This window comes from Punica granatum, chromosome 5 (genome assembly GCF_007655135.1).
Source record: "Punica granatum isolate Tunisia-2019 chromosome 5, ASM765513v2, whole genome shotgun sequence".
Taxonomy (NCBI): domain Eukaryota; kingdom Viridiplantae; phylum Streptophyta; class Magnoliopsida; order Myrtales; family Lythraceae; genus Punica; species Punica granatum.
This window is the reverse complement of record NC_045131.1, coordinates 27199017-27217092: the sequence shown is the minus strand read 5'-3', so window position 1 is coordinate 27217092 and position 18076 is coordinate 27199017. Positions and strand designations below refer to the sequence as shown.

Genomic DNA, 18076 nt, shown 5'->3' with positions numbered 1-18076 from the left:
TCATGATCTCACCTTGTTTTTCAAAAAGAAGTCTACTTTAGAATTTGATGACTGCTGTCCTAGATCCTCCTAGGATACAAGAGGCGGTGTTTGGAGCAACGTTGGGATCATAATAACTGGTGCTCAGCGACTATTAACTATTGGGTTCGAAGACTTGCTAGCCTAACGTTCAATGACCTCAAGGAAATCGCCCTCGAGGCAAGTTTCCTCAGAGGTCGAGGGGCATTAGGCCTTGTGTTATGCTAAGGGTATTCCAAGACCGCCTTCTATTTGGGCTGCATCCATGATTGACTTCTCGAGGAGCAAGGGAAACCCCATTCGCCACACTTGACCCTAAAGGCTCCTATTATCAAGGAGAGGTCGCACGCGTCTACGACTAACTTCTCGGTTGGCACTATGAATGAGCCAATTGACAAGCATGACTGCCAGGGCAAAGTTTCGGACGAAAGGTTGCAGAGATCAAAATCATGTTCAATCAATACATAATTAATTACCATGATAAATTAAGAAGAAAATACCGAGACTCACACTCAATTCAACGCATACAATCACAAATTCGAAAGCAAGCACCTTGATTTTCTAGTTACCATTGGAAGTTGTATTCATTTTCTCGAAACCCCTCTCCTACAACAAGGTCGACGGCCATCACCCCCATCGTATCATCACCATCATTAACAAGGAGACACACAGAAACTGCGACCAACACCCCCAACACCACAACACACCATTGACGATCATCCCATCTTTGTGGGCAATACAAACCCTAATCTTCCCCAAATTTTTTAAAACGGAAACCCCCAAAAGAAAGATTTCATCCGCCAGACCAAACCAGACCAGACCAGACGCAGACAGCCTCACACTAACCCCACTAATCCTCTCTCCTCTCCCCACCCACAGTGAGACCTGTCGCCTTCACTCTCTCCCAACCCCCCCGACTTTCCGCCTCTCTCTCTCTCTGTTGCATTCAGCTTCTCCCTCATCATCATCATCATCCATCATCGCCATCGTCATCGTTCATCTACTTGCCCCCCACCCCATCTATTATATATATTAATCCAGCCCTAGGATTCTCCTCCGGAAATGAGTCAGGTCCCCACCAAGGACAAGGATTCGGACTCCCCCTCGGACGACGCCCTCGCCGGCCCCGACGACCCTCGGTCGCTTCCTAACGTTAACCCCACCAAGCCCACCACCGAGAAGCAGCAGCCGCCCGACAACCCCTCCCCGCCGGCTGACGACGAGGAAGAGGGGTGCCCGGATCACGCCGGCGCTAGGGCAGGGGAACCCATGGAGGAGGATCTCGTCGGCCCCGCCACTGTCTTCTCCATCCGCCTCAAGCAGCCCCGCTCCAATCTCCAGCACAAGATGAGCGTCCCCGAGCTCTGCCGCAATTTCAGGTGAGGATTTTTCCTGGTGCTCACTGACAGCTCCCGGAGCTAACTGAACTGTTGGACACATCCGGGCTGGGTTCGATTTCACTTAATTGATTCGATAACGAGCTGCTTAATTAGCAATTTTGTATTTCTTTTCCTGCGAATTCGGGGCCTTCCCGAGTCGGCGAATTGAGAGTCATGGTAGAGTTCGAGCTGAATTGGGATCAGTTGCTTACCAAGTAGTTTTGATGATCAATTCAGTTGCTTGCCTCAGGGATTGTGCTTTCCTCAAGTCGTGAACTTTTTCGAGCCGGCGAATTGTCAAATGGAGTTGAGCTCGAGCTGAATTCGACTCTTTATTTATGAATTTCCTACTAATTTTGATGACCAATGGGTTGGCCCGTTATCGTAATCTGAGCGGATTGTGAGGGTCCTCGAGTTATTGAACTTGGGTGGTCAATTGTTTGCTTAATTATTCTTCTTCCCATTGTTGCATAGGCAGCTCTCCTATTCGCCTCGCTGAATTGGTGCTGCTCGAGTTGCATTGCAGTTCTTTAATAATGGTAGATAGATGAAATCGAGCCTGAGTGCCTGAATTTCAGTTGAGTTCAAGTCAGCTGTTATGGTGGCTACTGCACCTGAAGTCTTTTGTGTCAGATGTTGCGAATTGTGTCATTTGCCATTTGCATTTCTAGCAAAATCACGAGTATTCTCGAAGTATCAGTGCGATTCTTTTCGTTTTTGTCTAATTATGATGTTGCTTTTGTTTTCCTAGTGCTGTTGCATGGTGCGGTAAGCTGAATGCTATAGCTTGTGCATCCGAAACTTGTGCCAGAATTCCAAGGTCAGTTCCTCGCCTATTAATGTTTCTCAGTGAACTACCTGCAATGACTTTTGCCTGGATTTTTCTGGAGCAAAAGGAAAATGCATGTGATTGGCATGCTAGATGAATATGTTGTTCGAGCTCATTACTTGCATAGGTCTTCATATTCCATTTTTGTTTGTGTTGTTTTTATCTATTTGCAAATGGCTTTTGAAGATATAACTGAACCCTCTGGATCTCATTGTCTTCCATTCATGTTAAAGTGCTCAATTTTGTTTATCTTGTCTTTGCAGTTCTAATGCAAATCCACCATTCTGGATTCCCATTCATATTGTGATTCCTGAGAGGCCTACTGAGTGTGCAGTATTTAATGTTAGAGCAGGTATTTCACAAACCCTAGCCCTCTTGCCTTTTTGCTCACCAGTCTGCTGCTGGACTAAAAAAATAAATATATTTTAGAGAAGATATTGCAATTGTTTAGAAGATAACCATTCCTGCATTCCCCCCCCCCCCCCCCCCACCCTTCCCTGGGGCCCCTTATAACTTTTATGAAAAATGGTGCTAGGTAAATATATTTTCCTGGAGTTGTTTATTTGGCCCTTCTGAGTCTCTTCCATTCTATGTTCAGTTGTATTTATTAAAAGGCAAGGGCTCATTAATTAACAGCTTCTGGCTCAGTTGTTCTAGGATTTGCCATACATATAGTGGTACGTGCTCACAAGAAGCATGATTGACAGCTTTTTGGCTATTATTACGAGCAAATATGCATTGTAAAATCTTTTGTTTACTTTTGTGATGCTGCTTATATTTGTGTTAGGGTGTACTTATATAAGGAAAATGGTCCTGGATGGTTCATTCATATCATTTTCATTTGGTTACTTTATGGCTGCTAACTTTCATGAGTTTCCTGATTATTTGCAGATTCTCCGAGGGACTCGGTTCAGTTTATTGAATGGTCCCCTGCTTCTTGTCCTCGTGCTCTGCTGATTGCTAATTTCCATGGGAGCGTAACTATCTGGACTCAGCCATCTCAAGTAATATATCCTTCTCTATTTCTCTCTTAAAAGACTTAAGTAGATGCCATTCAGACTGCTCAAGATATGATACTACCTTTTCAGCATGTTTTAATGTATCTTTGACCTTTGGTGGTTCACCCTTAATATTTTCCTTTTACATTGCTACTCTATGTTGTATAAAGATTTAACAGCAAGGCGATCTCTTTTTCCTCTTCCTTAAGGGACCTGCCAATGTGGTACGGGATGCTAGTTGCTGGCAATGCGAACATCAGTGGCGACAAGACATTGCAGTTGTGACTAAGTGGCTATCTGGAGTGTCTCCGGTGTGTGATTTCATTTTTGTTTTGTTTCTACATTTGCAGCATTTGTTTAAATGAAACTATGCACTACCCATTTCATTTGGCTTAAGAACAACAGAAGTGTGTGAGTTAGAGTCATAAAGTTCTTAAATGATGCGTGGGGCTTTATTGATGCTTATCTAAGTTTAGAAGTTAAATTTTCTGCTGGCTGTATCTATTCAAATTTAGATATATATATATATATATATATATATATATATATATATTCAGATATTATTTTTCCTATTGATTTTTGGAATGAGTTACGTTTTCTAATGTTAAAAAGATAGTAACAACTTTTTCTAAGCTGAAATCATGCTCAATTTCTTCTGCCTTTCCATCAATTCTTCTAATTCTTACTTCCAGTATTTTGTTTGTTAGTCATCCTTTATATTATTAATTTTTACCGTCAGCTTTGCATTCATCTGCTTGTAACTTGTGATATCAACAATTATTCTGAGTGATTTCTTATTTAAAAATCAGTATAGGTGGCTTTCATCAAAATCTAGTTCTACGGGCGCAAAGTCAACATTTGAGGAAAAGTTTCTTGCACAACAGTCCCAAACTTCAGGTTTGTTTATCTCTAATTAGCCTTCCATATATATGTTGGTTAAGGAGTGGCGCTTGTCTCGTTGATATCAGTAACTTGAAGTTAGTATTACTAAGTGTGTTTTAGGGCTGAATTTAACCTTTTTCACGTGATGTCAGTTAGCTGGTCCTTTTTTTTTTTAACATTAATTCTTTGGGACGAAGTTGTTATTCGATCAAGCTGGTCCTGAATGGTAATTATAGAACAAACTAAGATCCTTTGTTTTCGTAATAGCTCCTCGGCTATATTTATTTCTGAATTCAGCTCATGAAGTTCAATGGAACTGTTGTTACTAATTAGGAACAGTTGAACCTTTTGCAGATAGATGGCCCAATTTTCTATGTGTATGCTCAGTCTTCTCTTCAGGATCCGTTCAGCTAAATTGGTCTCAGTGGCCCCCTAGTCAAAATGGTGCTGCACCAAGGTGGTTTCACACAAGCAAGGGACTCTTGGGAGCTGGACCTAGTGGTATCATGGCTGCTGATGCTATAATTACAGACAGCGGGGCCATGCATGTTGCAGGCGTTCCAATTGTGAACCCTTCTACTGTTGTCGTGTGGGAGGTCACTCCTGGTCCTGGAAGTGGATTACAAGCAATCCCAATGGCGTCTGCTAACCAAGGGGTGGTCCCACCTTCAGTCAATCCGCCCAATTGGGCAGGTTTTGCCCCTCTTGCTGCATATTTGTTCAGTTGGCAAGAGTACTTGATATCTGAGGCAAAGCAAGGCAAAAAGCAAACTGATCAAGAACTAACTGACTCAGTATCTCTTCACTGTTCACCTGTTTCAAACTTTTCTGCCTATGTGAGTCCTGAAGCTGCAGCACAATCTGCAGCAACCACAACATGGGGTTCTGGAGTTACCGCTGTTGCTTTTGATCCTACTTGTGGTGGTTCAGTGATAGCGATTGTTATAGTTGAGGGTAATATTTAGCTTCCTCAAACTCGTCTTACCTGTTGTACTTCCATAATATATCCCATATCTTAGCCGTTTTATGTCATTTCATCTGAAAGTACAGGTCTAATTATTTCATAATTGCTACCTTGGCAGGGCAGTATATGTCCCCTTATGATCCCGACGAAGGTCCTTCAATTACTGGATGGAGAGTACAACGTTGGGAATCATCTCTTCAACCTGTTGTTCTCCATCATATATTTGGAAATCCAAGTTCCAGTTTTGGTGGACAGGCACCAATGCAAACAGTATGGCAATCAAAGGTGGATACAAGTATACCACCAACAAGTGATTTTAAAGGTCACCAAGCGTCCGCTCCTGGACCAACAACTGATGTTCAAAAGACGTCTGATTCCAGCGTGGAAAATGGAAAAAGATTGTCTTTTGATCCCTTTGACTTGCCAAGTGATGTTCGAACTCTAGCACGAATTGTGTATTCTGCACATGGTGGTGAGATAGCTATTGCTTTTCTTCGGGGTGGGGTCCACATCTTTTCTGGTCCAAATTTTTTTCGTGTGGATAACTATCAGATCAATGTTGGGTCTGCAATTGCTGCTCCTGCCTTCTCTTCAACAAGTTGCTGTTCAGCTTCTGTTTGGCATGACACTAAGCGGGACCAAACTATATTGAAAATTATCCGTGTTCTTCCTCCTGCCGTCCCTAGCAGTCAAGTGAAGGCCAATTCGACAACCTGGGAACGTGCAATTGCTGAGAGGTATTGTATTGGGCCTCAGATTTCACTCGTAATTATGATAATTCTTTTCTAGTACATAATGACATGCTGATACAAATTATAGATCGCATTCAGTGATTTTCTGATTAGTACGATGATGTTTTGCTGGGAGCAGGTTTTGGTGGAGCCTTCTGGTTGGTGTTGATTGGTGGGATGCTGTTGGTTGTACACAGAGTGCTGCTGAGTGTGGGGTTGGTAAGAATACTGAAATTTTTTTGATTCGTCATGGAAGAGTTGAATGATGACACCAAAAATAAAATTATTTTAACTCTCGAGTATTTGTTTTAAATGGTACTACAAATAAAGCATAAGTCAATAATCATTATGGCCCAACCTGAAGACTTCTTTGGATCTCTTCAGATTTGCCAACAAAAAGCTCCATGTTCTATCCCGTCAATGTGCAGAAACTGCATGTTCCTTTTGTGGCTCTTCAATTTAAAGAACAAAGACTTGTATTAGGTTCTCTGGTTGACTGTCATATATAGGGGCTTTGTTGTTTATGTTATTCTGTGACAGAAATGCCTTGCCCAACTAAGTATTTCTGAAGGTTCCAATGTGCCTGTCAGGGGGAAAATGGTGAAAATATATACAATAATTGAGCCTTAGGTAATCTTGACTTTCCATCTGAACCAATGAGGGGCGAGTGTGTATAGTGGATCTCTCTTATCTAACCCTTTCAGGAAGATTCTTGTAGCATTCTCTGATACTAATCCTTTTTTCTCCCCCAGCTTCGCTTAATAGTGTTATTGCCGTCTTGGATGCGGATTTCCACTCTCTTCCTTCTACTCAGCACAGGCAACAGTATGGACCTGTAAGTTTTTCCTTAGACATCTTGCCTTCTGCGAGTGGTTTCATTTTGTCATCATTTTAATTAGCTGAACGCTTTTAAATAAATCATTTGCCTTTTCTTTTGAGATTGCTGGATATTTTGCATATTGCTGATTTGTTATATGTTGATCTTTTGGGCGGTAGTGTTGTTGAGTTTTTGAAGGAGGAAGTAGAAGATTGCTATGATATTAAGATTGCACTTAAAGGACTGGTTTTCCTTTTCCTTGGTGGTGCAGAGCCTTGACAGGATAAAATGTAGGCTCCTGGAAGGCACCAATGCCCAGGAGGTCAGGGCAATGGTTTTAGATATGCAAGCCAGGTTGCTGCTGGATATGTTGGGAAAAGGAATTGAATCAGCATTAATAAATCCTTCAGCCTTGGTATCAGAGCCATGGCAAGCATCTTCCGATATGTTGACTAGAATTGATCCCGAAGCAATGGCTGTTGAAGCTGCACTTGTTCCCACTGTTCAGGTCTGTTGCCTTGTTATGAGTTTGTCTTTGCCACAAAATTGAGTTAAGAGCTATTCTTCGTGCATTCTGCTTGATAATAATGTTGACTTTGGTGAAATGATGAAAATACTTGATACGAAGGAGGGAAAGAGCACATAACTATTAGTAGTAGAATCGTAAATGCTAGTGAAACCCTGTTGATTATAAAGAAATAAAGTAATCCAAGGCATGAACAATACTAATTTTATTCTTGTTGAATTCATCTTGGCGAGATCAGGAATTGGTATTGATTTTTTTGAACTGTCTTGGATTATACTTATGTTACTCAACCTCTGGTGGAAGATCTAATGGTTGAAGATATTTACAGGCATACGTCGATGCAGTTCTTGATCTGGCTTCGCATTTCATCACGCGTTTGCGTCGTTATGCAAGTTTTTGTCGAACATTGGCTAGTCATGCTGTTAATGCCGGAACAGGAAGCAATCGGAATATGGTGGCTAGTCCAAACCAAAGTTCAGCTTCTCCAGCGACGAGTCAGGGTTAGTATGCACCATACATTAGGGGGTGTAAGTTATGTATTATTTAGCCAAACTACATGGTATCTCTGAAATCTACTCAATGGTTTCTCTGAGAAATCACCTCATGAAGCTTCTGCTTTTGGCATTTGCTTGATCATTTTATTGATAATTTTATGTCTTCTTTTCTCATGATGTTGTGTAGGAGGTCAAAGTGGTAGTGCAAGTTCTACTGGAAGCACCCAGATGCAAGCTTGGGTACAGGGTGCTATTGCTAAGATTAGTAGCACCAATGATGGAACTCCCAATTCAGCTATAAACCCAATCAGTGGTCCTCCATCCTTTATGCCGATTAGTATCAACACAGGAACTTTCCCGGGGACACCAGCTGTTAGGCTGATTGGGGACTGCCATTTCCTCCACAGATTATGCCAACTTCTTCTCTTTTGTTTCTTCTTTCGGAGAACTCAGCTTCATCGATTTACCACTGGTGGCCAAAGGAGTAGTGAGTCTACTGCACAAAAGCCCCAAGCAGGTGCTCCTGGGAAGACCGAAGAGATCAATTCAGTGTCCTCAAAGCCAAATCCAGTTATAGCTAGGGCAGATGAGAGTCAGGCAGCTCGAGGTGGTCAGTTAGTAAGTGGGGCAAAAGGTGGAGAAGATGGTGGTGGTTCTGGTCGGTCAAGATTGGGATCCGGGAATGCTGGTCAAGGATACACATTCGAAGAGGTATGAAACTGAGGTTTAATGTCGGTGATTTTCATGCTACTTAAAGGAACTACTTTCTCACTTCATTAGCTGGAGGGATTTGGTGGGTAAAATTTAATTTTCTCGAGGAATTCTTCTTGAAGAAGTGGAAGTGATTTCTCTCCTACATAGGCATGTGAGCAGCCATCCAATATTCCAAATTGGGAGGACTTGGTTGCAAAAAGCACTTGATTAATGTAAACAAATAATTTGTGTACGTTTTTTCTTTTTTCACCCTCCTGCTTTCCTTTAGTAATATCATTGTAACTGGGGAAACCATTTTCATTTTATTCCCCTTCATTCCATTTCTGTTCCCTGTCCTCTCTGTCCTATGAAGATAATGTCATGTAAGATTTATTTGATCTTTTCAGATACCATTTACTTTCCATAAACTTTCTATGTTTGATTTGCGCATGGCTTTCTTGTAGGTGAGAGTCCTCTTCCTGATACTTATGGATCTCTGCCGGCGGACAGCTAGTCATCCACATCCCTTGCCAGGGTCTCAGGTTGGAAGTAGCAACATACAGGTTCGGTTGCATTATATTGATGGCAATTACACTGTGTTGCCAGAGGTCGTAGAAGCGTCCCTTGGTCCACATATGCAGGTACCACATGGCTCTCTCTCTCGTTCTCGTGTGTGCATGCATGCTTTTTTGATGGACTCCTTATAGAGCCATATTTAGAGTTTTAGCAGTGACATCATGCCTCAGATTGGCCATTTATCCATGGGTTTATCTCTGTGCTGCTTCTCTCTTGGGCCATGTAAGATAATCATGCATTTTTTGTTAATCCGTCAATCTTAAGACAGTTTACTGCCTATGAATTTGTGTAAGATATTCTACTTAGTTTCTCCAGTTTTTTTGGTGGTTAATTTGAAATTGGAACTCTAATGCAATTGATTTTCCCTTATTATTCCTAGTATCAAATAGCTATAAATTTATTATTAGCATATCTTTTACCATTCAAATATGATCAAGTTTGATCTGTTTTATGATTCAACATCCAGATACTGGGTAGGTGCCCAGATTGCATAAAGAACAGTTATTTTTTTATTGATCACTTGAAGAGGAAAAATAAAAATAAAAACTGTAGCGAGATAGGGCATCTGAACAATTAGTGGCAATTATATTAGAGACTTGTATGCTTCTTTTGGAATGTGACCTGTCTTTCCTTTTTTTTAGTAGTTAAATTTCTGCCGGTAAGCACATAAGCAGAACGCAAAAAAGATAGGACGTGCATGGCCTTCCTAGGCTTCATGATGGTGTATTTATTCGTGTGTTCTATCAGATTTTCTTAAATTCTGCATGCTCTCTGTGGCAGAATATGCCTCGACCTAGAGGTGCAGATGCTGCGGGTTTGTTACTCCGTGAATTGGAACTTCACCCGCCGGCAGAAGAGTGGCACAGGCGGAATATGTATGGTGGGCCGTGGTCTGATCCTGATGATGTCGGTTCCATGGACGATAATGTGAAGCTTGGAAGTTCCGCAGTTGGTTTGATCAATGCCAATCCAATGGAAAATTGCAATACTTATCCTGGGGTCTACAGTCTCTGGCCAAAGAAGCGGAGGATGTCTGAGAGAGATGCAGCTTTTGGGCTGAACACTTCTGTGGGCTTGGGCGCATATCTTGGTATAATGGGCTCTCGGAGAGATGTAATCACTGCTGTATGGAAGACAGGTCTTGAAGGGACTTGGTACAAGGTTTGATACTTGCTCCTTTTCCACGAATCATGTACTTCTTGTAGTGGACAATGTGAATGGTTCCTCCGGGAAATTGTGCAGTGAGCATTGATATTAGCCTCTCTATCTCGGTTTCTGTCTGTCCGTGGTTTGGAATTTTATGGCTGGTGACCATCATGGCATTACTATTTTGTGGTTGCAGTGCATGAGGTGTTTGAGGCAGACTTCGGCTTTTACTCCACCAGGTGCTACAAACTCACCTAATCTAAACGAGCGGGAAATTTGGTGGATAAGCCGATGGGTTCACGGGTGCCCCATGTGCGGTGGAACTTGGGTTCGAGTTGTATAGAAGATGACTTAATCTGACTCCTGCTTTTAGTAGGTGAGTTCTCCTTCATTTCTAATCATCCAATAGTTGCAATCGGAAACTAACCATGAGATTTATACATGTCACATAGCGTGAAAATGTTAATAATCGTATATGATGTGCATTTGATGCTGGAAATTCTGCCCTTGAACGGATAATGGATAAAAAATGCTTTTTATGAGTTCAATCAAAAAGTGTAGTGTCCGATTGCTTTCACCGGAGCTCTTAATTTTCTCTAGTTTGCAGGTTGTGAAGCAACTTAAACGAACTTCCTCCATGTCGAAGTGGAAACTCCCTGCCGAGTAGCCTGTGGCGAATAATTCGAGATTTTGAATGGACTTTTAAGGGATGGCTGGACTTTTTCGTTTTCTTGATTTGTTAGATGATTTGGGAGGGTGATGTAAGGAAACACTAGCACAAAATACCTTGGACTTGTCTGTATATCGTCTGATTTGAGTCTAAGCGAGGCCACTGTATTATTTCTTTGGCCTCTTTTAGGAAGTGTACAGAAAAGTTTAGCAGAAAAAAACAGATCGGTAGAAATCGATGAGAATCAATAGATATTCCAGGCATTTGTCGTGTGAGTTAGGCGATGTACATGTTATTGGTTAACTTTGCACTGCTGCAACTGAGTTAGCATAATGAAGTATTTTTTCTAAATTCAAGTGCAGCCCATGTATCAACAGTGTCTGAAGATTCGGGATACCGAGATTGTTCTTTGAAAGAGGTTTAAGTTTTATGCTAGGTCTATAGGTTATCTTAACAATGGCATCAGTTGACTGTTGTGAGCCAATTGGACAAACAACAATCATCTGCAGATATCCCTTGTTTATCTCTCTAAACAAAAAGAGGCGGAGCGGTAGCGAGGTTTTGAATGCTATTCTCGTGTAATAACCCCTTTCCTTCCGATAAAACTTCGAAAATACAAATATCTTTCCTTCCGATAAGACCTTTAGAAAATAACAATCTAATTGGTGCTTTCTTGACGATACTTTGCGAGGAAGGGGAGCCTGTCATCGAGCTGCTGGACCGCAGTTAACAATGGTGGCGTAATGGATGCAATGCTACATTATTTAGTTAGGGGTCATAATTTAAGAAATGAAAAATTTAGGGGCAAAACTGGAAATTTATGAAGTTAAGGGTTAAACCTGTCAAAAGATTCCCTCACTCGGAAGCCATTTCAGTCGATTCCGGTTCCCCTCTTCTTCCTCTTGCTGTGTCTCACCGGAGACTCGTCGGAGACGGGAAGATGAGCACGACGCAGGCCTCCCACTCGCTGGCCTTCAGGGTCATGCGGCTCTGCCGTCCCACTCTCCACGTCGACACTCCACTTCTCGTCGATCCCTCTGATCTCCTCGTCGGCGAGGACATCTTTGACGATCCCCTTGCCGCCTCCCAGCTCCCCCGCCTCCTCAGCGGCCCGGGAATCAAGCCTCCTGAGGACGCCGCCGATCTCGGCTACCGCACCAGATTCCTCCTCCACGACGCCACCGACTCTATGGGCCTTTCCGGCCTCCTCCTCCTCCCTCAAGCCTTCGGGTCCGGCATCTCTTTCCCCGGGAAATCATTTCATTAGCCCTGCATTGCCATATTCCATCACTCATACTAAATTTGGACTGCTCGATGACGATCCGTTATCAATGCTTGCGCAGGGCGATTTATCTGGGAGAGACTTTCTGCAGCTACATCAGTATAAACAACAGCTCGAACTTTGAGGTCCGGGACATCATAATTAAGGTCAGTGAGTCGATTGTTCTCTGCTTTCTCCCTTGTTGTAGATCAGTAGCAGCATTTCCAATTCCTCGGTGCCATTGCAATGCGAGTTCTAGAAGAAATCATGGCAGATGCTGAGGAATTTTCTGCGGAGGAGCACAAATGAGTGTTTTGGGCAGAAAAATCACCTGACATTGTTGCCTGGAGATTGTTGGGGTTCTGCGCAGAGTCAGTATTTGAAATATGATTCTTTTTGCCGATTATCGGATGATAATTGTCAGTGTGATGTTTCGGTTTTTCCAGGCAGAAATTCAAACTGAGAGACAGAGGATCCTGCTTCTGGACACATCGAAATCTTCAGTCGAATCAATACGCGCTGGAGGTCGTTACGACTTTATCGTTGAACATGATGTGAAGGAACTTGGAGCTCACACGTAAGCGCGTGCCTGATTATTGTATATATGAGTTGACTTGAACTGTTTCTGTATCCACAGACTAACTTGTTTGCTACTGTTTGCTGATAATTTGTAGCTTGGTCTGCACTGCGCTGTATAATGATGGTGATGGTGAGCGTAAATATCTTCCTCAGTTTTTTAAGTTCATTGTTGCCAATCCGCTCTCTGTGAAGACAAAGGTATTATTTTTATGCCTCTGTATTTGAGATAGATTTTGGTCTGGCTTTTCAAGAATGTTTGTATGTATATAGTAAAATTGACCAATCATATTCATAAGTAAATCTCGATTTTGACTTTTGATTTCTCCTTTTGCAGGTCCGCGTTGTGAAGGTAGGTTGATGTTTCGCTAAATATCTGAATGTAAGTTATAGTTTCTGTCTAGCTGCATGTTGCTTTTAGTTACTAGTTTTCTGGATACTTTTGAACGTAAGAGGGTGGATTTCTAAACTAAGGTGATAATTGATCATTTCTTTCTTATGAGGCCTCAGTGCTGATATATGGAATTCGAGCTGACAATTTCCGTTAAGCTTTTTCTTCTATCAACTTTTTTATCTGGGAAATGCTAACTATAATATCAACAATAGCACTTCAAGTCGTCTTGGAATATGTAACTATGACCTATCCTTGCTGGCCCTTGTTCAAATTCCTAAGAGAAATAGCGATAATATTCTATTTCATTCCTGTAATAGTGGACTAGGGATCATCTGACTGAACTTGTCACCCTTCATGAGGCTATACAAATGAAATTCTATCTCAGGATACCACATTTTTGGAAGCATGCATTGAGAATCATACCAAAACGAATCTATATATGGACCAAGTTGAGTTCGAGCCAGCTCAGAATTGGAGTGCGACAAAACTAAAAGCCGATGAGCACCATTCTGAGATGAATTCTGCAGCTAGGTGTGTGTTTCCAAAGACAAATATATGCCCTTTTTAATCTTTGAATTAATGACCTTAGTTCTTGGTGAAGGATATGATTATCTCTATCTTAACTGTAACTTTTAATTGTAATGTTTTCTGACTGACAGAGAGACCTTCAAGCCACCGGTCCTGATCAGATCTGGTGGAGGAATCCAGAACTATCTTTATCAGTTAAAATCATCCTCCCAAGGTCCAGAGCATGTCAAAGTTGAGGGAAGCAATGTGCTAGGTAAACTTCAGATAACATGGCGAACGAATTTGGGAGAACCTGGTCGTCTACAGACGCAGCAGATTCTTGGTGCTGTGAGTATGCTGTGTCCTCTCAGTTCTCCCTGCATTTATTTATTTTATTGAACTCGCTCTATGTACCTTTAGGAGCGTGCTCTTGGAGCTTTCTGAGCATCGTATTCGTGAAAGAAATGCTTGACAAGTATAACCTCTACTTTATAGAGATTTAGATGGTAGTCTAGCTGCCAGCGCATGACTTCTTTACACTGAATGCTGTTAATGTATCATAAGCTAATTTTTGTGAACAGGCATAAAACCGGTCTACTGTATGCTCGAATTTCTTCTTGTTCCATGCTGTGGTATATTTCAAAGAATAGCCTTAACTTGAAAATGTATTTGCAATTTGCTTGCTAAAAACTCATCCGACAGTTCGTTCAGTCATTTATACTCTCATATTGATGGATAATTCTGTCTTCTGTTCTATGAACTCCTTCTGCAGGCCATCACCCGCAAGGAAATTGACTTGCAAGTGGCGGAGATTCCAGCCACCATCATTTTTGGAAGATCTTTCTCGGTAATCTAAGTTCTCTTATCGATATTCAGTGCTTACTTATATTATAAATCAAAGTAAAAGCACAATTGTTCTAGACATACTATAAAGGTACATCAACAATTTGCCGATAATTGAAGCCATTATCTCTGAAATGCTTGATTTGGGAAACGTCCCTATTTCTCTCATTCTCACTTTAGCAAACGTTTCCAATAGATACACATAAATCTGACCAACCTGACGGAGAGAGAGCTGGGCCCGTTTGAAGTCTCATTATCACCAGATGATTCGCCTGAAGAGAGGGCTGTTGTGATTAATGGTCTCCAAAAGATGGTAATCTGGTTTGGATTTCGTCATCATTCTCGATTTCTATTTCATGGTTAAATCATCTTTTGAATGGTCCTGAAATGTGCTCTTCTGATTAATATCGCAAGGAAACATGCTATGCATTTGATATATCATCGGCTATCTCAAACTTACAAGCATCTTGTTGACAGAGATATAAAGATAGATATGTATATATAATGCTCCACTGTACTACTTATTTAGCAGACTGCTTTATCATACTAACTCTCTGTTCTTCTACTGTAAAGGCCTTACCAAAGGTGGAGGCATTTGGTTCCTCAGATTTCCACTTGGTATGACCATTTTTATCATAACTTGTTTCCTATCGAAGTTGCTCTCATGTCCTTAATAAAAATTTTGGCAAAGCCGATACCTCTGCATAAACTGATCCCATGTTTTTGCCTGTCGATGTTTTATATGCAGAAACTAGTTGCTACCAAACTTGGAGTTCAGAGAATTACCGGAATTAGTGTGTTTGACTACAGAGAACGGAAGACATACGACCCTCTCCCAGATATGGAGGTGAGCATAGCTACTAGATTGACACTTATCCCCGTTCCTAGCTCTGAATGTTAATAATTCGTAGTTTTTGGGCTGCTTCCTTGAAATGTTTCTTGACTGTCATGCAGATTTTTGTGGATCTGGAGTGATTGCTCATCCTTCTTTTAGCTGTTCTACCTGAAGCCGATATAGGATGAAAATCCTGATTCAGACAAGACTGTGAAACAATACCATAGATTTCGAGCAAAAGCTGAGGTTTGATAACCATCAATTTATTCCTTCTTCAGATTGTATAGGCCGTCTTGCTGCCGTCCAGTAACTTGTAGCCCGACAATGCCGATCTCTGCTGGACTTAGAAGATTAGAATGTAAGAGATCAAAGCACAGAGTCTCAGGTTATGTTAAGCTCTTAATGTATCAGCGAAAAGGAAGATTAATGATTTGAACCCATCGACTGGCATCCTTGTCATGGACTCGGATGACATTGATTAAGTCCGTTATCTTTTTTCTTCATGAATAGAAACTCTGTGCTATCGGAAACATTCGATTTTATCTCACACGAAAGTAGTACTGTGATTTGCTGTTGTGATAATCAATCAATCAATTCAATTAATCTTTAATTGATTACAACTGTTGATCACTGGGAGTGTGCCATGGAACTTGATCATGTATGGCCACGCTTTAAACTATTCCAAGCACAAGTTACAAAAGAAACTGATTCACTGATGAGAGCAGGGATTATTCTGCAGTTTGCAGCCTGGAGAGTTCCTTGTTTAGTCACGTGATCGTGGACCCGAACAACACCAGATTGGATGGGAATACTGAACTGGAATTCGAATAGGATCAAGATCAACAAATGTAGAAATGTCAATTTTTATTTTATTGATAAGACTATATACAAAGGTGCACAGCCGCATTGACAAAGGACCAAGTCCAAGTGTCAGTGGGGGAAAAAGAACAGAATTAATGACAAAAAAAAAAAACAAGGGGAAATTACAGAAACACCCAAGTTTAATTGAAATTAAAAACTTTTCAAAGATCAAGTTCTTCTTCTTCAAGCATTCTGGGTCCACATGGCCCAGTTGGCCTCACTCCCGACACGTGGCATGCTGTTGACCTTGGATTGGACATCAACCTTGAAGTTGGCCCCACACATCACCCCCTCACTGTCGATCCTCGGCATTGCCTTCATCATGCTCGTCGGATGCTCAAAGCTCATCAGTCCATGCTCACTATGGAACATACAACCTGCGCCATTCGAAAAAATAAAAAATGTCTTTCATCATATTCGATTACTGAACTCCAACGAGTTCGTGAGACACGGGAAGGGGTATATGGCCACGTACTAGCAGGAAACGGGGCGTACGACTTGGCACAGCCACCCTTTATGACCTCCAAGCTGTCTGAAATCGCCAATGAGCCATCACCAGCAACCCCCCAGAAGAGCTTCACCCTTTCACTTGGCCCCTGCCAATTATATATAATACAACTTCCCAAATTTAGTTTCCCAAATCGCACGGATCAACTAGGACTGGGGCAAAACAAAGGCTTATCGGGTTTTCGGGACAGAGATCGGAACTTACCGCTGCTACAAAGACAGTGCCAGCCTTGTTGTCAAAGATTACGAAACCATAATCCCCATCGAGGTCCTTGAGGACCTGATCAGCGGGGTATGGGCCTCGGTCACGGAGGGTGCGATACGCTTCAATCACGAGCATGGCCTCATTCGTCCCCTTCGATAGGCCGTACTGTCTGATGAGGCTGCACAGGTTGTTTAGGCTCCCAGTGAAGACGCAGTACACGTCCTCCAATCCACAGAACAACCTGCAAAACTTAAAATCAATAATAATTATTAATTAATAATTCAAAAATAAATAAAAATCGATGTTCATTTTCCTTGTTTTTTTTTTTTTGGGGGGGGGGGGTTGGTTCTTGGAAAATGGTTTCATCCAGTTTCTGTTTTTGTCTTCATGGTAAGATTATTTCCTTAATCATTGTCTGTTCTGTTTGCTTTCCAGCAGAAAAGAGTACAGAAATCTAATAAATTTTCAAAAGGATGGACAAAATTCTTCTTTAGGCCCATCCCATCCACCAAAATATCACGTCTTTGTCCCACCGATCGATAGATACTCTGTATTAGTTCGGTCCATGTGACACGAATCTAATCACGAAAACTGCACCATAAAGATGTCCGGACAACAAAAACATATAGGCTTATACGAATTCTAAGATCATCTTCCATAGAAAATGAGAAACTAAAAACCATTTTACTACTCCAATCCGTTCTCAGATGCCCGATAACAACAAGAAAAGGAAAAGCAAGAACCAAACATTGTATTACCTTTGGGGAGTGGAGAAGGATCTCCTTTCTTGGGGAGCGAATGCGAGAAAGGCCCCATTCCCAAAGCAGATGTCGAACGAGTTCGACGCGTGGAGGGACTGGAAATCCCGGACAATCTCCCTCGATGGCTTAGCCTTCGAGGCCGGGTTCTTGTTCGGGCCCGGGGGGCTGTTCAGCTCCTGAGGCGGGTGTGCCAATTCCTTGTTGAATATCCCCAACATCTTGACTTGATCAAGGAAAACCAAAACCTCTTTTTCCTTTGTCTCTCTTCTTATAATTTGTTATTTCGTAAAAAGGAATTGATGATGGGATTTGGAGGGCAAGAAGTGATAATGACTTTGTTATTTTACTAATAATAAATGAAGGGATAGAAATGGAGGATTAATGTGGGATGACAATGGAATGGAGGAAGATGTGGCATTGGGGAGTATATATAGGGAGAGGGGGCAAGAGATTTGATTACGTGGCAGTTCTATCTAGAGTTGTTAGAAATTGGGGAGAGAGCTTGGGATCAGATTCTTGACTCATTAATCAATCCATGTATTACAAATCATTATGGGATTTTGTTATTTTTGGATTGGATAATGTTGTTTAGTCTCTCTTTTT

The 18076-nt window shown here is 41.7% G+C and overlaps 3 protein-coding genes across 5 annotated transcripts; 2 read left to right on the top strand and 1 right to left on the bottom strand.

Moving 5' to 3' along the window:
* The first annotated feature begins 939 nt into the window (after positions 1–939).
* LOC116209436 (mediator of RNA polymerase II transcription subunit 16) lies at positions 940–11084 on the top strand. 3 transcript variants are annotated; one of them, XM_031543072.1, is made up of 17 exons: positions 940–1397; positions 2149–2217; positions 2490–2578; positions 3118–3230; positions 3434–3535; positions 4034–4121; positions 4446–5060; positions 5189–5807; positions 5941–6020; positions 6554–6636; positions 6890–7126; positions 7473–7644; positions 7826–8349; positions 8796–8972; positions 9688–10068; positions 10250–10429; positions 10654–11084. In XM_031543072.1, the coding sequence occupies exons 1-16, from the start codon at positions 1081–1083 to the stop codon at positions 10394–10396; spliced, it is 3813 nt and encodes a 1270-aa protein (XP_031398932.1). In that variant the 5' UTR covers positions 940–1080; the 3' UTR covers positions 10397–10429; positions 10654–11084. The 3 variants fall into 3 exon arrangements, with proteins under 3 accessions (XP_031398932.1, XP_031398931.1, XP_031398933.1); XM_031543071.1 differs by having other exon boundaries at positions 941–1397; positions 10661–11084; XM_031543073.1 differs by having other exon boundaries at positions 944–1397; positions 4461–5060; positions 10661–11084.
* A 444-nt stretch (positions 11085–11528) lies between these two features.
* LOC116209437 (trafficking protein particle complex subunit 13) lies at positions 11529–15686 on the top strand. Its single transcript, XM_031543074.1, has 12 exons — positions 11529–11953; positions 12067–12151; positions 12431–12561; positions 12659–12761; positions 12898–12912; positions 13340–13485; positions 13614–13809; positions 14234–14308; positions 14501–14617; positions 14878–14922; positions 15053–15151; positions 15259–15686. Exons 1-12 carry the CDS (start codon positions 11544–11546, stop codon positions 15277–15279), a joined length of 1443 nt encoding a protein of 480 aa, XP_031398934.1. The 5' UTR covers positions 11529–11543; the 3' UTR covers positions 15280–15686.
* A 300-nt stretch (positions 15687–15986) lies between these two features.
* Positions 15987–17874, bottom strand: LOC116209438 (stem-specific protein TSJT1-like). Its single transcript, XM_031543075.1, has 4 exons — positions 17471–17874; positions 16713–16953; positions 16476–16596; positions 15987–16377 (listed from the first exon to the last, which is right to left on the bottom strand). The coding sequence occupies exons 1-4, from the start codon at positions 17689–17691 to the stop codon at positions 16184–16186; spliced, it is 777 nt and encodes a 258-aa protein (XP_031398935.1). The 5' UTR covers positions 17692–17874; the 3' UTR covers positions 15987–16183.
* Between the last annotated feature and the right edge of the window lie 202 nt (positions 17875–18076).